A 17,452-nucleotide genomic window follows, 5' to 3' on the forward strand; every position below is an offset into this window, starting at 1 on the left:
TCATCTGTACAACATTTATCTTACTTTCATATATATATATATATATATGTCGTTTTAGTAAAATTAATGCATATGTGCGCCGTCAAGGGTTGAGTCGATTTGGTTGCTCGCGCGTGTATATATATGTATATATATATATATATATATATATATATATATATATATATATATATATATATAATAAAATATATATATATATAATAAAAATGTGCAGATATGGCTAAAGTACTTGCACCCATAATTGGGTGCAAGTACTTTAGCATTTATGAATAGTATTTTTTTTTATAAATCTATTATTATTATTATAATTGAAAGACGAACTTTTTCAGGCAGAAAAACCTGTAATGTACTACTTTTCTGTAATTTTTGTGCTCGCCTTTTTTTTAACGTTCGCTGCTAATTCCTATCAGCAATATATAGCAATTTTAAGATGTTATTTATAGCGATGTTTTTGTCTCCTCAGGACATAAAGTGTATTTTCCAAAGGAGATATATCTTGCATGTATGTATGAGGGCTACAGCAACAAATTAAGTTATAAATGTAACGCCTAATTCTAATTGCATTTTCAACTGAGAAGAACGAGCAAGAATCTCGGTTGTTGCTTAATTCCAATAAAAGTTGTTAACAAAAATTGAGAGTGGACAAAGTCACGAACTTCATTTCGATAAAGAACTACAATTAATCACCGTATTCTTGAACAGACCAGTCCCTACTTGAAGCACCCGTTCACTTATAACCCACCCGTTATACTTATAACGGGTGGGTCAGCCATCTTTGTGTTCAACCATATTATAGAGAGTCCATCGACCCGGCTCACCACGCCGCCACCAGTCTAGACATTATAGTGAGTATGACATGTCAAAAACAGTTTGTATAGGAGATTCAATTTTTTATGTCGTTTGTAAATTTTTTAATTCGCGAAATTTCTGTCCAATACATTCCAATATGTTTAACATATTCTATAATATGGGTAGATTCTTAGTTTTATGTACCGATAACATTTTGAATTTCATCTTGTAGGTATATAATTATTCATATTTTTTTTATCTTTTATGCAACTTGAAATAGCAAACGAGCTGCAATTAATCCGAAAAACATTTTTTTTTCTATAGTAATTATGTAAATATTACAAGTATATATACGAGTTAGCTAATATTGAACACACAGCCAATTTATTCAGATCTGAGATTACTCGTTCGAAAATAGACTGATCGATAACTCCAGCTGTCGCGGGCTTGTAGAAACCCCTAGGGTTATGATTTCACTGAATCTCGTGAAATTCACAACCAATGGATTAAATTAAAATGATTTAATTTTTTTTTTAAATAAATGTTTTTAAAAATATGATGCTATCAATTACAATTATATAAATTAAGTACAAAAACAATATCAGAATTCCGGTATTTTGAATAGACTAACTTTTACCAACGAATTTATCTGCGTGACTGGAAAAAGAAGTAGCTTATGTTCTTTTCCATTCCATTACCTGTATACTAAATTCGATAGTCGATGTGATTGATTAAGCCCTTAAGGCGCTAATTACAAACAAACAAATAAACTCACTTTCACATTTATAATATTAGTAAGGATTAATTTCTTCTCTTCAATTGTTATTTATATTCGTTTGTAACTCATTGATAGCTCTAATTTATAATAAGAGATTTGTTATTATTTGTTTTTGTTAAGCGTAATAATTGCTTTATTGGAAAATATATAGAAGAAATAGAAATTGAAAAAAAATATAATATTAAAATTTTGTTAAAATAAAACACTGCTGGTTGGTAATTAGTGCTCCTTTCCACTCAAAGTTAGCTGGAAGAGAAGTTTTATAGAGTTAAGTTTGCCTGTTATACATCTTTATTTAAAATAAATTATAAGAATGCAATCTGTGTACAATGAAGTATAAATAAATAGTTTATCATATATATTTTTTCATATTTTATCAAACTACATAATACAGATTTATTAAGTTGTATATATTAAATAAGCTGATAAAGCATCTAAGTTTATTTTTATATACCAAACCCAAGATATATTAATATTTAACGCAATATCTAAAAAAAGGTTACTTTGAAATGTTACGTGACACATTATACTCGAATAAGAGACCTAATTCTTCAGAAATATCACAGTATTACGGACAATTCTTAAAATAGCTAAGATTTTAAGTAATAAATTTCTAGAAAAAACGACGTGAAGTCTATTTTGTACTTATTTCTATTTCTCGGCATCTAGCTTTATTAAATTAAAGAGTAATGTAGGTGTTTCAGCATTTTCGGAATTTAAAAAAATTAAATATTTTGCTTCATTTTAAAAGATAAATGTCTCTAGGAGGATAACAGGTGTAAAAATCATATTAAAAAGGTATATGTAAATTTTTTATCACACCATTTTGTTATTTTTTGTTATTTTGTAGTGATGGATAGATGGATGTTTGTTACTCATTCATGTAAAAACTATTAAAGGCATTTGAATAAAATTTCGTAATCGGATAGGTTATATCCTAACTTAGCATATAAGATACATTATGTACTGATTCATAAGGACGAAGCCGCAGAATACAGCTATTTTTTACTACAATTTTTAATTTAAATTTTTAAATAATAGTTTATATTACATGAAACGGTTTGCTGATTTTTTTTTGTATTAGAAATAAGCTTTCTTAATTACGTTTAAAATTAAATGCTTTTAGCACAATGTTTGTGTACATAAAAAATAAAACTATAAATGTGAATTCGTTTGTTACTTCTTAGCATTTTAATGTTTAAATTAATCGTCTTGTTTAGTATACACATACTACATAATATAGTGTTAGAGATGGTTTGAAACTGGTAAAATGAGGAATCTGTTGCTTCTATTCTTGGTCCAATATAAAAACTGATCTATTGGCCTATTCCAAAATAACAGACTACTTTAAAATTACATAAATGTTATAACGAAACATTATTTCGACATAGATGACTGTTCTACAGTAAAGAACAGCTACTGTCTCTTTCTAACATACGTTATGTTCACATGCTAGATAGAAAACAGTTCTGTGTTATTATTAACTGCAAAAAGAGAAAGGTTTTTAATTTGTTTGTATTTTTTCATGTTTGTTACCTCATAACTCCATCAGCTCTAAACCGATTTTGAAATTTATTTTATTATTTAAAAATATATACTTATAGATTAGTCCCGTACAAATTTTATCAAAATCGGGTTAGTAATTTAGTTTTTAGACCAAAATAACGAGATTTGACACAGTTGAAGTCGGCTTTTGTTTCGTGCTGTATAATCTTTAATTATTTTTACAAACTTGTTGTGTTTGACAGTTTTGATATATATCTCTCATCTCTATATAGTATGAAGAAGACTTATCTAATATACTATTTATTCCATCAATATATCCTGATGACACTGATGAAGTTAAGGGTAAAAGCTATTATATGTATACATGATACTTACCGCCTTGTCCCCAAGTTGTTCAACCCTACAATGCAGGAAGGCGGTCTGCCCAACGACCGTGGTCACATTGCGTGGAACATTGTACTCGAAGTATGGAAATGAGCCGACACTGTCTTCCCCGTAGTGGGCTGTACCTGTAACAGAGAGAGAAAGAGCTATTGTCACTACGATTTTATGATAAGTACAGTATTATGATATTGGGGGCACCGTAGTAATTTATGTTCATTCCTTCAAATGCCAAATCTTTTTTCACAGATTTTAATGAATATTCTCGTTTACTTATACATAAACTTACTTACTTACTTACTTATAAGTAAACGAGAAGAGAACATTGATTAAAATAATAAAGAATAGAAGAGGCAAAATGCTGGGCCACCTTATACGACATGACGATTTTTTTAAGAGCATAATAGAAGGAAAGATAGAGGGCAAAAGAGGAAGAGGAAGACCGAGGATTAACTACATGGGACAGATAAAGAAAACACTAGGCGTCATGTCGTATAGGGAGATAAAGGATATGGCCTGGGATAGAGCTGGCTGGAGGAAGATGCATGAATTAGTTGGACCGACAAGAGGAAACTCTTAAATGAAAATGAAAAAATGAATGAATATTATTGTGTCATTATTAAGCGAATTTTATAAGTAAGAGGTTCCTAATTATATATCTTAAGGTGGGTTTTATTTTACAGCTGATATTTTTTTTACTCCTCAAAGAAAGAATAGACAAAATTAATAATTAGAGCAGACACTATTGATTGCAAAATTATAAAAATCGATTTAGAATAATCAATGACTAATAAAAATAGTATAAATATTAAGTATGTTTGTTTGTTATCTCATAGTGCCTGAACAGCTTCACCAATCACTATGAAATTTGGTATATACGAACTCACTGGATGAAGAAGGCTATACGCTATTTTTTAACCGACTTCATAAAGAAGGAAGTTCTTAATTCGTTTATATATCATAAACTCACTAAAGATATTACTAACTCATACTGGGTTACCACTGACCGCGTAACTCCACTGTAAAGCTTGTTTGCGTGGTCACATGGACTATAGTCTACTCCGTCTAAACGAAAGGTAATAATATGTTCTTTGATATTTCAAAGTCGTCCGGTGATCACAAGGACAGACACCACGGTATAATGACGCAACAGTGTGTTAGTCAGAAGTATTGTCTACGAGAGGACTAATTCGTTTGTATTGTTTTTTTTTTTTAATATTTTTATCACCTCCTAACTGCGTCAGATGTAAACCGATTTGGAAAATTATAACACATTGTGATTTATTAATATTTGTTGAGTGCCTACGATACAGGTTAGCCTAGTGTGGGCCCCATTGTGTCTTGTGTTTGTAACTTTGTGTTTTTTGTCAAATAAATAAAAATAAAAAAAAATTAAAGGATATAAGAACAGTTTGGTCCTGTATAAACTTTATCAAAATTGTTTCACTAGTTTAATTTTTAAAAAATAATAACTGGATTTGTTATATTGATGTCGTTTTCTTTTATAAATCACAACTTAATTATAAAAAAAACATCAATTGAAAAATAATACAACCGAATTGGGAACCTTCTTCTTTTTAACGTCGATTGAAAATACAATTCTATTTTATTAAAAATCTATATTTTTATTAATGATTAAAAAATCTTTTATCTCTCTTCAATATCATGAACAGCCAACTCCCCTATAAAATATTATTAAATACGCCAATGCATAACATACAAATATACACAGTCAAATTGAGAAATTTCTCATTTTCGAAATCGCTTCAAATTTAATTAAAATTTTTCATTTCAACGTATTTTTGAAAGACAAATGTTTGTATTCGCAAATAATCACATTTCTTGAACGCCTTTGTCATTTTATTTAAAATGTGAACTTTTTTCTTTTGCAAAAATATAAACAAAGCATAATTAAAAAGATAAGGGCAATAAACAAAATCTGTTGCAAAACATTTTCGCCTTTATTCCATCAGTTTTGTTTGAAGCCAAATAGAATTTCAAATGACACAATTAGTGTGAACAAAGGTGTGTTGATTAAGAAATTATCCGGGTTGTAACATCTGTACTGTAATGTACTTACGTGGTACCCTTAATTTTGAGGCTCGTACCCTTAAATTTTATAATTATAACAGTAGAAGTTTTTGGATATGGCAATATCTCTATTTTAAACTCTTTTAATTCGTATATTTATATTTATGACTCTCAGAAATACAATAATAATAAAAATTTGAAAATAATATGAGCAAAGGCGAACTTATCTCTAAAATAGATCTCTTCCAGTCAACCTTACACAGAGTATAGGAAATCTTGAGTAGGCATCAGTAGTAAAAGGGATTATTGAAAACAGATGTCAAATTACCAATAATATGTAACTATAAAATTTCATTATTCTTCAGTGTATAAATCTAAATGTATAAAGTAGCCAGTAAAAAAACAGTATATAAAAAAATCTGACAGTGAGTTGACCTGTGAGTAAAAGTGTTATAAGACTAAACGAACGTACAGGAAAAGCGGCGACAAAAAGCTAGTCTTTATATAAAAATATATGTATTTCCAAGTCGTGTGGAATGAAGGGGAGGATAACCTAAATTCTAAGTGAAATTTTCTGGGTATGCCTTATAATCTAATCTTTTATACATAAATCTAGAAATTTTTGATACGGTAATCTTTAGTAAACTTTCAAAGTTATATTATAATATATAAAAATGAGTTTGTTTATTAAATTTATTGTATGTAATAATTATATTTGTTGAATTAAAATATGACAAGAAGACAGAAGGATCAAAGGGCAGAAGAACAAAGGACTAAATAAGACGTACTTACTATGAGGTTACATTCTTGTTTACACTATTATGCTAAAACCAATTCTTAGATTCTATATTACAATATTATCACTGAAGTTTGAAGGTCATTAACCTTCTGTGCTCATAGTAAAATTTTGTACAAAAGTCGTTTGCATTGACAATCATCTATTCCACTTGTATTTCTATCGCTATTTACTTAAGTTTATATGGCTGTATTTAGATGTATATGTATATGTATATGATAATAAAACTACTAAGTATGAAGAAATCGAAACATATCATAATATAAATTAAAATATCAATGAAAACTTTTACGCATTACCATTTCCAAAAATATAGTGGAATTATAAAACATTGAGGATTTAAAAAAGCTAGTAAACAAGTCTATTTAAATAAAGTTTATTTCTGTTCTATTCTGACATATAAGGATTGTTATGAGTGTACAATAGTAAATAGATATACATAACAGTGTATTCTGTAATATCCATGATATTGTCCATATATTGTAGATAGTCAACGAGTAATTAGTATGTACAAGGAAGTCTAAAAAAAGCACCAAGTTATGAAGAAGTTGCAAAATAATAGAATGTCTTGGTATGGTCATATCAAGCACAGAAATGAAAGCCATATTTTAAGGAAAGTGTTTAGTATAAAAATAGATGGACGCTCGAAGAAAATGTGAATGGATTGTGTGAAATGTTGTAATATAATTGTAAATAGTTAACGATCATTAGTTTCCATCAGGTGACCCATTATCTTGTTTGCCTTTTGAAGTTATTAAAAAAGATACCAACAAGAAAAATAGAATACAACTCTTACCTCGGAATTATAAAGAAAGCATGCTAAATAGCTTATAAAAAGAAATATATGCTTGGTCCAAACAAAGTAAGCAACGTAAAATGATATATCGTCACACACTGAGATGCATTTTAAAATTCTATCTTACACTTCGTTTTAATACTGGTAGCAATAATTTTCGAGGCAACATTGTTCACTAAAGGTGAACATAGAACACTAATAATACAAAATGTATACCAGTACCGTTTATGGCTCAGTTTAAGCTTCACTCTTGCTCTAAAATTTTAAATTGTTCTCTTTGCTGTGTGCAATTGCTTTCAAATTAAAAAAAATACTACTGGTAACTCGTATCTTATCCAGCGCCATCTAGTTCCAGACACCAGAACTAATAGTATGGAGATTTGACACTTTTTATTTGTAAATATATATATATATATATATATATATATATATATATATATATATATATATATATATATATATGTACATATTTATACGAGGATCAAACACCTAAATTTTAAGGTCAGGGACTATGAACCGCTACATCACCGATTCGTTACATAGAAAAAATATTAAAGCTAACGTAATTAATGAATATTACAACATATTTTATTCCAGCTGTTATAGTCAATCAGTCAGACGACGTTTAATTCTAGAAATTTCATAATAATGTCTAGTTTAATATATGATTTTCACTTTAGTCTCACAAAAATAAGAAAGCTACGTCATTGGTCTTTGTATATAACTAAGACGCTCAAATTTTTAAAACTAGTTTACTTTTTATGTATTTCATTGTCATCCTCGAGAATGAAGACAATGTTTGAAATAAAATATTAAATATGAATGTGAATGGCTATAAGGATAGAGAAGGAACTAAAAAGCAATAAATTATGTCACGGCATGGGTAGGTTTCTAACCGAGTACCGATTAGTTTATATTTTCTTTAGCGATTAAGTTCAAAATAAAATAAGTCAAATATTATTCAAGGATGTGAAGACATTTTGGAAAGTGTTAAGATACAAATATTCTTTAGATGTAATAGGTAAAGTCATAAGATTTGATAGATACACAATATTCATGAGATTTTATGACTCTCAACTTATACAATGTATGGCTAATTCAATAGTACTCACTAGTAAATACTATCTAATTATCTGTTTATCGTGTGTAACTAATTTATATTTTAACTGTGTAAAAGATAATTTCAAAACGGTGTGAATGCAAATAGAAATGAGTGGAAAAGTATAACTTATTTCGTTAACCTGAAATAATCGAGATCAAGGCAGGAAAATGCTGATGATTTAATTCTTGAAGAACACTTGAACAAAACTTTAAAACAACTAAAACACAAATAATACATACTTTAGTACAAAACCGTTCTCTAGTAACTTTTCTTTTTTTTTTGTTAACACTTAGATATAATTGTAAAATATTTTTAGAACAAAATTCTACATTCTAAATTATAAAGTACATTAAGTACAGTAATAAACAGAAAGGTCAAACCGTCCATTATTAGCTCCAATTATGATATCATTTGCCGAGAGAAAACAAAACAAAAAAGCAATTTGTCCTTTAATTACCACAAACACGATAATACCGCCTCCAAAACCGCTTCTATCATCTGCGTTGTACCCTTTTACAACGAAACCACCGTCATTTAGCCAAATTGCCAGACTTAAATCGCGCGGTTCACATCTCATTTACCCCCTTTTTACGATACTACTGGATGTTTTTAAAAGAGTTACCAACATCATACAATATTTACGCTTATTAGGCCGTGCCATAAAGTCGAATTTTGCCGAGCACCGCCGAGCCAGGTGTATGACAATGAAAGTGGATGCTGTACGCAATTGCGGTTTTCTTTGCAATTTAATTAACGTAATATAGTTTTGGGCCTAATAATTGAGATAAAAAGTTATATGAGTGAGGTCGCGACCTAAAGGGTAAGGTTATTTACATTTTAATAATATACTAATATATGTGGCATATGTGAATATAAAATATATTGTTGCTCATAAGGGAAACAATTTTATTTAATGCGAAGCAATATTAATATAATATATTCGTGTGTGAATATGATACTATGTCTCCACGCCATGACGATGAAGTGACTACACTGTGACAACTTTCTTATTATGCAAACTACCCCTATTATTTACAAAAACTAAAACTTCCTATAAACCTATTTTAACTATTAGAATGTTCTGTCACAGTCTTTCAAATTAAGAAATTAGGGCAAAACGAAAGGGATAAAACACTTCAACATCTAAATTAGATTTATGAGAGATTTGACATTTTCATTTATAAGAAGGTAAATGTTTATAATTCGCAGAGTTAGGGGTAAGTGCTGAAAACTAGCGCTATAGTATGCTATCTACAGCTAATGCTGAGTTTAAAACTTTTGTATAATATATCTTCTATGATATACATGACTAGTTTTGACCTACGACTTCGTCCATGTGACAAACATATACTCATTGACCAAGATAAAAAGTACCCTACGATATCATTTTATAATGCAATCAACAGTTTAACCGATATTGAACCATTAAGACGTCAATAGGGTAATAAATACACAAACAAACAAACTGACATTCACACTTATTTACTTATAATAAATCTGTAGAGAGGTCAATTATGTACATGAAATATATTTCCAAAATAACTATCAGGGGGTGATTAGTGATACTGATGCCAAAAATACAATCGGTAAAATTGTTGTCTGTCTGTCTGTATGTTCGTTATAGAAACAAAAACTACTCGACGGATTTTAGTGAAAGCCTTATGGCCTTATGGCCTTAATGGCCACTTTTTAAAATGTAAAAATGTCCACCTGTGCGAAACCGGGACGGGCCGCTAGTAGTATTTATTTATTTTACCAGAGGGAGACTTTGTACAAAAGTCGATTGCTTGGATACCTCTGTCCCATTCGTGTTTCTACCGTGAAGCAGTTGTGTTTGCATGGCTGTGTTTCGGTTTGAAGGATGGGATATGGCGTGAATTTACAGGGTACAGAGGAATAACACCTGAGTCCTCAGAAATGGCAACGCATGGGGGGTATCATGGGCGAAACAGTATACTCTGTTATGTCCATGGTACTGCTCATATCTGTAGGCGACGGTTACCACTTTCCATCAGGTGGGCCGTTATCTTGTTTGCCATTCTAAGTTGTGAAAAAAAAACTATATAAAAGGATTATAAAATAAATAACGAGAAATAAATATGATTTATTTTTAACTAAAAGTATAAACAATAGTAGACGGAACAAAATTGGGAACGAGATTATAACAAATTTCTCTGCTAATATACATACGTTTCTACTGTAGTAAATTAGTACTTACATGCCCACAAATTAATTTAAAACGTAATAGAATTTATTTATTTATTATTTTTAGGGAAGATTACAGGTATAACAACATAATAATTAAATGTTATATATATATATATATATATATATATATATATATTTGCACCGTATATTATAAAAAAAAATTCGCTGATGTTCTCTTCTTATGTAACCGGCAGTGGAAAAAGTAAATGGATATATTCAATTATCGTTAAATAATATATATATATATATATATATATATATATATATATATATATATATATATATATATATATACATATGACAACAATAGGCTAATTAAAAGCTACCACATATAGTTAACGATAAATGAATTAGTTACAGTCTAGATAATGAATACATGTGGAAACACAAGCCAAACATCATTAAATCACTGAATAAATAATTTAAAATGGTTTTCCTCATATAATTGCTGCTACTATTCTTCTTTACCGCATAGTCCCGGCATAGAATAGGCCACCCCTTCCTTTCCCGTGGGTGTCGTAGAGATGACTGAGAGAGGACGTGGGATGGGCAGCAGGGTCCTTCTTAAAACATCTCTAAAGTTTAACAGCGGTTGCCAATCTGTATGCCAAGCATGGTAACTACTGGCAAAACCTCCCAAGGAGGAGGCTTATGTTCAGAAGTGGACAGTTAAAGGCTGATATGATGATGTGATGATTCTTCTTTAATCTCTTCGTATTATTATAATTATTATACATACTCGTATTTGTTGTTCGTGTTTTGAAGAAAATAATCTGATAATTTTGCAGTTAGTTTAATAAAAACATCAAGCGCACAGCATGTTCTTAAGCATGTCAGATATTACAGTCTGGACCTAGATATTAATATAACCAGCTTTACGTAAGGAAGCCTACAAGCCACTTGACCTAATAGCTTATACTAACCCGCTTAGGATTTTAAAAGGAGCTCGCAATTTTAAACGGTTAGTACGGCTGCAAGGGTTTTCTATAAAATAAATAGTATGAGGATTTAAACTTATCATTAACTGTCAACTAGTTATACGTGATAACATTTAATAACAGTTCATTTACATTTCCCACTGCCAACTGACAGGAACTACCTAAGAAGACAACATTAGCGAATTTTTTTTTATTATAATATACGGTGCAAATAAGCGGCAAGGGTCGGCAAGACGCGCGTGTCATCCCTGATGTTAGAGGCGTGCATGTGCTATGGTAACCCCGTTTACCATCAGAAGGACCGTATGCTTGTCTGCCATCGAAGTAGTATAAAAAAAAGTGAGTCGCCGCCCATAGGCACAGGCAATATCAGTGAAATCACAGGTGTGTTGCCGTTTAAGAAGAAATATGTTCTTTTTTTGAAGGTTTTAATGCCGGTCTGTCTAGAAATACAGTTGCTAGGAGGTGGTTCGATAAATTGGTCGTATGTGGTAAAAATTATCAACATAAACGCACGGTTAGTGCTTTGTTTTTCCTATTTTCTATTTCATTAAATTAATAATTTCTTATAATATTTTATATGCAGAATATGTCATTTGGGTAAATAAGATGTAATAATTATTATGCATTAATTACGGTGTGATCCCGGTTGAGAATAGGCTACCTCTTTCTTTCCCATGAGTGTCGTTAGAGGCGACTAAGGGAATTTAATGCTAGAGGGCAGCAGCGTTCCTCTTAAAACATCACCAAAGTCTAACTGCAGTTGTCACCTCGCCCTCCAAACGTATTAAGTATTAGCTAAACCCCCCAAGGGTGAAAACTACATTCACATTTACCGAAAAAAATACCCTAATTTCTCCAAGCGCTTTTTATACTTTTCTCGATACTTATATTTTATGTACAATAATTTATTTACTTTTCTCAATACTGCGCTGTGCTCCAACTCTTGAAGAAGCGAGTTGACACAACCATCGCAGCGAAGTGAGTTGGTGCAATTGCGAGGTGTGGCATAGCGCAGTGTTTCCCATGTCTAAAGCCAATTATCAATGATCTTAACATCCTATGTAACTTAAATAATTTAGAAGGTTAAATAGTAATTTGCTCGAATAGGTCTAGTAGAATATACACTAAGTTTTTATTAATATCAAGAAAGGTTGACCAGTAGAAAAAGCTGCTAACATTATATCCACCTTTAGTACCATAAATATTTCTGGTCAATAAAGTTATTTAAATAAATAAATATCTTACTGTTATTTTACAAAAGTCGTAAATATAACTGCTAATGGTGGTGTAATTCAACAAAATGCTGCTTAAATGTGCCGGGCTCAGACACCGCCCACACGCAGTACAAGTGTTGACTGCGCCAAAAATTCGCGGATTTATACCTCTGTAGAGTTATTAAACTTTGGAACTTTCCTCCGGTTACGTGCTTCCTCGTACCTATAATCCTACGATATTTAAATGAGGCATAAAGAGACATATTTTTAGACTTTCAAAATGACGACTGCCAACACATAAAATGTGATGATGACGACCCTCACGTTTGAATTACATTATCTGATTATCATCAAAAGAAATATGGTCACTTTCACTATAATAATATAGCCTTTATTCAGATCAACTTAGTACATTAAAAAATCAAACAAAATTTAAAAAAAAAAACTTAAAATAACTTATTGTAATAAATTGTTTCTTGCTTATTTTTTGAAGATCTGTTTGCCATTTGGCAAAGGCCTTCTCCAACCGTTTCTACTCTCGCCTATCCTGAGCCACTCTGTCCCACATTTTCCAGCCACTTCCCTGATGTCATCATCCCATCTTATTCAGGGTCTGCCTCTTTTCCGTTTGCCTTCCCTGGGATACCATCTTGTCACTTTCTTACTCCACTTGTCATCTCCTCTGATCATGTGCCCTGCCCATCTCCATTTGAGTCTTTTTATTTTTAAATTTACATCTATGGCTTTTGTTTTATTTTTGATGACGCAGTTTTTCAGTTTGTCTGATCTTTTGACATTCAGCATACTTCTCTTCATAGCGTATTGACAAGTTGCGAGTTTACTTCTTATGTCATGAGTTAGAGTCCATGATTGGCAGCCATACACAAGGACGGGTAGTATGCAGGTATTAAACAATTTTGTTTTGATATTAATATGTCACTTTCACTAGCCTCTATAAAAACATTCTGATTAACTAATCAACTATTAATATCTATCTATCTGTATATCTATTAATATCTACTGGAATATAAAATTATAATTAATTAAAATATTTTCTTATAATGTAACAATGATAATATTTCAATTTTAAACACAGCATATTGATTTCCTTTTATAATTTCAATTCACCCTAATTTTCGTGAATAAAAAGACAAAATTTCCGTCTCTTATTTTATTGTTATACCTACAGATTATTTGGAAGATAATATTGTTATGCATGAAAGAAGAGTGAGCCCGGGTATGACGGCTGATAGGGATCAACGGAAAAAGGAAACATACTGCACCAAACTCAAATAAAGGGACAAAGGAAATGGGGCGATTCGTATCCATTTGACCAAATACATATGACACCTTATATAGAATTACTTTTAATCCGATAAGCTGTTTATCTTGACAGCTCAGTTGGACAATGTTTAGCCGCGGTTCGAGGATCACAAGATCAAAGCCCAGCTTAAATATCCAAATTTTCAAATTCATATTTGGATCATTTAAATGACAGTCACTTCTTCCGTATTCAAAGAAAAATTTTGTTGTTTATTGTTATTTTATCAGAGGGAGACTTTGTACAAAAGTCGTTTGCTGTATTTCGGTTAAAGGGTGGGATATGAATTTACAGGGTACAGAGGAATAACACCCGAATTCTCAGGAATAGCAACGCATGGGGGGTATCATGGGCGAAACAGTATACTCTGTTATGTCCATGGTACTGCTCATGTCTATAGGCGACGGTTACTACTTTCCATCAGGTGGGCCGTCAGCTCGTTTGCCATTCTAAGTTGCATAAAAAAATCTGTGACATTGCTTTCTATTTATGCATCAAGTAGGTAGATGCATCGGCGATGTAGGGAAACGACCGACATGAGGAACTACCAAACTCATTTGTTTTTTTTTTTTACACCCAAGCTATGCGTTATTTTATATTTCAAAATCAACCACCAAGTACCATCTTTCACTTGTACCAATTCCAACCCTGTACAGTTTCTAATACGATCAACGAAATGTAGACATTTCAAGTACTACGTTAACCAAAATGGCCATTGAGAAATGCCTTGAATCTAGAAAAAAAAATATGTTCACGTCTAATGTGTATTATAATGGTATGCATTGTTTTATTTTCAATCTTAGAAATTCCAATTTCGTTTTGAATTTGGAATCATTTACTTTGAAATCTAGATTTCTATCCATAAATATATTATTTATGCTTTTTTATAACAATTCTTTTTCGTATAAAAGCTTATTATACTTATAAAAGCCACCCACGCCAAAAACTTTCCCACTCCTTCACAAAGTAGTAATGATTTTACCCGATCAAGTGAAATGTTCGCGGTATCGTGATACACGCTTTGAATACAGATTGCCTTCTTCTGTTGGCACCTTAAACTTTCGGTAGCAATGAAGATCCGACGTTACAAGAGAATACACAATGAACGCCAGTCATTTGCAAATTGGCGACTAAAAGTCGCTTGTATTACAATATTCTACGTATACTTATAATAAGATTGTATTTGATCGATGTCTCGACATAAAATGCAAAAGATATTTCTATTGCATTTTTAGAGTATACTAGTGGTAGTCCGGTGGTCAAAATTCGGCCATAACATATATTGTAATAAATGGATATATTATGTTTGACAAATAATATTAATTTATTCTCAATTTGAACACAAACTTTAACAATAAACAAAATAATATATATGCGTGTGTGTGTCAAATACATGTTAGTGTGTGTATTTTTTTTTACTCAGTTATTGTTTTCTTTTTTTCTAAATAAAAAAATATTACAACACAGGGGGCAAACGAGCATGCGGCTCACCTGATAGTAAGTGACTATCGCTGCCCATAGCTTCCTATACTCCTCTATATAAACTATAAGTGTAGGTACCAAATTTCATACTACTCCGTCCGCGCAATTTTCGTAAACGTCATTGTTCGGGTACAAAGTTTTTGCATCACGTCTTAATATATAGACATAGAAGCCAAAACTGCCTTTTTTAGTTGTAGGACATGTATTATATGCATATATATTTATATGCTTTAATATTATCTAGAAGTTTGAATCAATTTTATTGTTATAGTTAATTTTATTTGTTAATAGAGTAAAAATACAATAACTCATCACTTCTTATACTGGGAGTTGTAAAAGCATGAATTATTGGATAAATATATTGTTTTCGTATAAATCTTACTATTACTATATGCGAAAGTTTGTGAGGATTCTTGATTGTTACCCTTTTATATAGACACTACTCAACAAATATGAATGAAATTAGTACACATGTAGGTTATATCATAATTTTAACACATGAGATACTATAATTACTGATTTACGTGAGTAAAACTGCGAGGTGCAGTTAGTTTTATATTCACATAAATAGTCTAGAGGCCATTAAATTTATATCATATTAGTTGCCAAGCGAATAATTGTATATATCTTTTCAAAGAGATATCACGCCGGCTGGTGGAAACCGAAAGGCTGGCCTATACTTTGGTCAACGCATTTCTATAGCTATTCAGAGTGGAAATGCAGTAAGTCTCCTCAGTACCCTACCAGTTGGCAGTGATCTCAAAGATTTTTTATTTTTAAGTAATTTTTTAAGGTCTTGCTTTTGATATTTATATATTAATATTTTTCGTTGATAATTAACATAGAACTTAGAGATTAGTTCCATAATAATTTTTAGATCAAAATAAATAGTTGTGTATATATTAATTTTATGATGTATGAGAAAACTAGGTGTCACATCATATAGGGAGGTCAAAGTTATAGTATATAATAGAGCTAGATGGAGAAGTACATATGAAATATATGCACTAAGAGCAGATTCATAAATAAAAAAATTGTCGCAGCTGCAATAAAATCGCTCGTCTATACAACTTGTTTTACTTTGATCGGCGGCCGGCGTTACTGTAGCTTCTGAATATTGTACCGTAATTTTCGGTTTATTGAATGGCCTTACTTTTCTTATCGGGGATTAACGACCCACCTGCTACCAGTAATAGTCAAATACGCACCTCAACTTTTGTAGTTTGGAGTTGGCGAGTTCGTTAGAACGTATTGGATGGCGATTGCTTCTAGGTACTGCGATTAGAGGAATTAAGGGTATTTAGTGTAATTATGGGCCATATTTACCAGTGAGAGGTATTGTGTAAAAGTCATTTACTTGGGTAACTCTGTCACACTCGTGTTTCTTCCGTTAAGCAGCTGCATGATAAAGTTTCGAATTGAGGAGTGTAATATGACAGTGAAACTACATAATATGGAACTATAATAGCATAATTCTCAGGATTGGTAACGCATGATGGATAATAGTAGCCCTCATATGTTACCTCATGCGTCATAGCATCACAGGTTTTTCTCATGCAGGATGTTCATGCGTTGCTAATTTATATGGAGACCATTGGCTTGTATATTGTTTAAAGATGCAGAAAAAAAATATTCATATTTCTTCATTGGAGATATTTGTTTACATGAACTTAATTAAAATGTGATACAAAACGGTTATTCTTTTGATATTGTCTACCGTCTATTCTTTATAATGTCCGGATTTATTTACATTTGATATTTCTAATCTAACTGTTATTATATTAACAATTTTTTTTTAAAAGATATCAGATATCACGTTTTTCTATTATCATCGAAATTATATTGATATTATAAGGAATAAAAGGTACACAATAACAATAATACTTATTCTTTGTACCACATTTTATTAGTTGATTAAGTTTATGTAAACAAATATCTCCCTTGAAGAAATACAAATATTTTTTTCTGCAATTTAGAATAACAAATGTGATATTTACTTTATTCTTACTATATTCTATCGATATTGATTTTATTTGTCTATTAATTAATACTCAATCTTTTAAGTTACTAAATTATTATCAGTTATCTAATCCTACTCGCGGTTGCA

General features: G+C 30.9%; 1 protein-coding gene across 1 annotated transcript in view; it reads right to left on the minus strand.

Moving 5' to 3' along the window:
* LOC113522134 (zwei Ig domain protein zig-8) overlaps positions 1-17,452 on the minus strand; it is a 159,078-nt gene that overhangs the window by 29,837 nt on the left and 111,789 nt on the right. The window contains exon 3 of the mRNA XM_026907810.3: positions 3,449-3,582. Within this exon, the coding sequence (XP_026763611.3) occupies positions 3,449-3,582 (134 nt within the window). The remainder of the gene's footprint in view (positions 1-3,448; positions 3,583-17,452) is intronic.

Source organism: Galleria mellonella, unplaced genomic scaffold (assembly GCF_026898425.1).
Source record: "Galleria mellonella isolate WM207_F2 unplaced genomic scaffold, CSIRO_AGI_GalMel_v1 utg264, whole genome shotgun sequence".
Classification (NCBI taxonomy): Eukaryota; Metazoa; Arthropoda; class Insecta; order Lepidoptera; family Pyralidae; genus Galleria; species Galleria mellonella.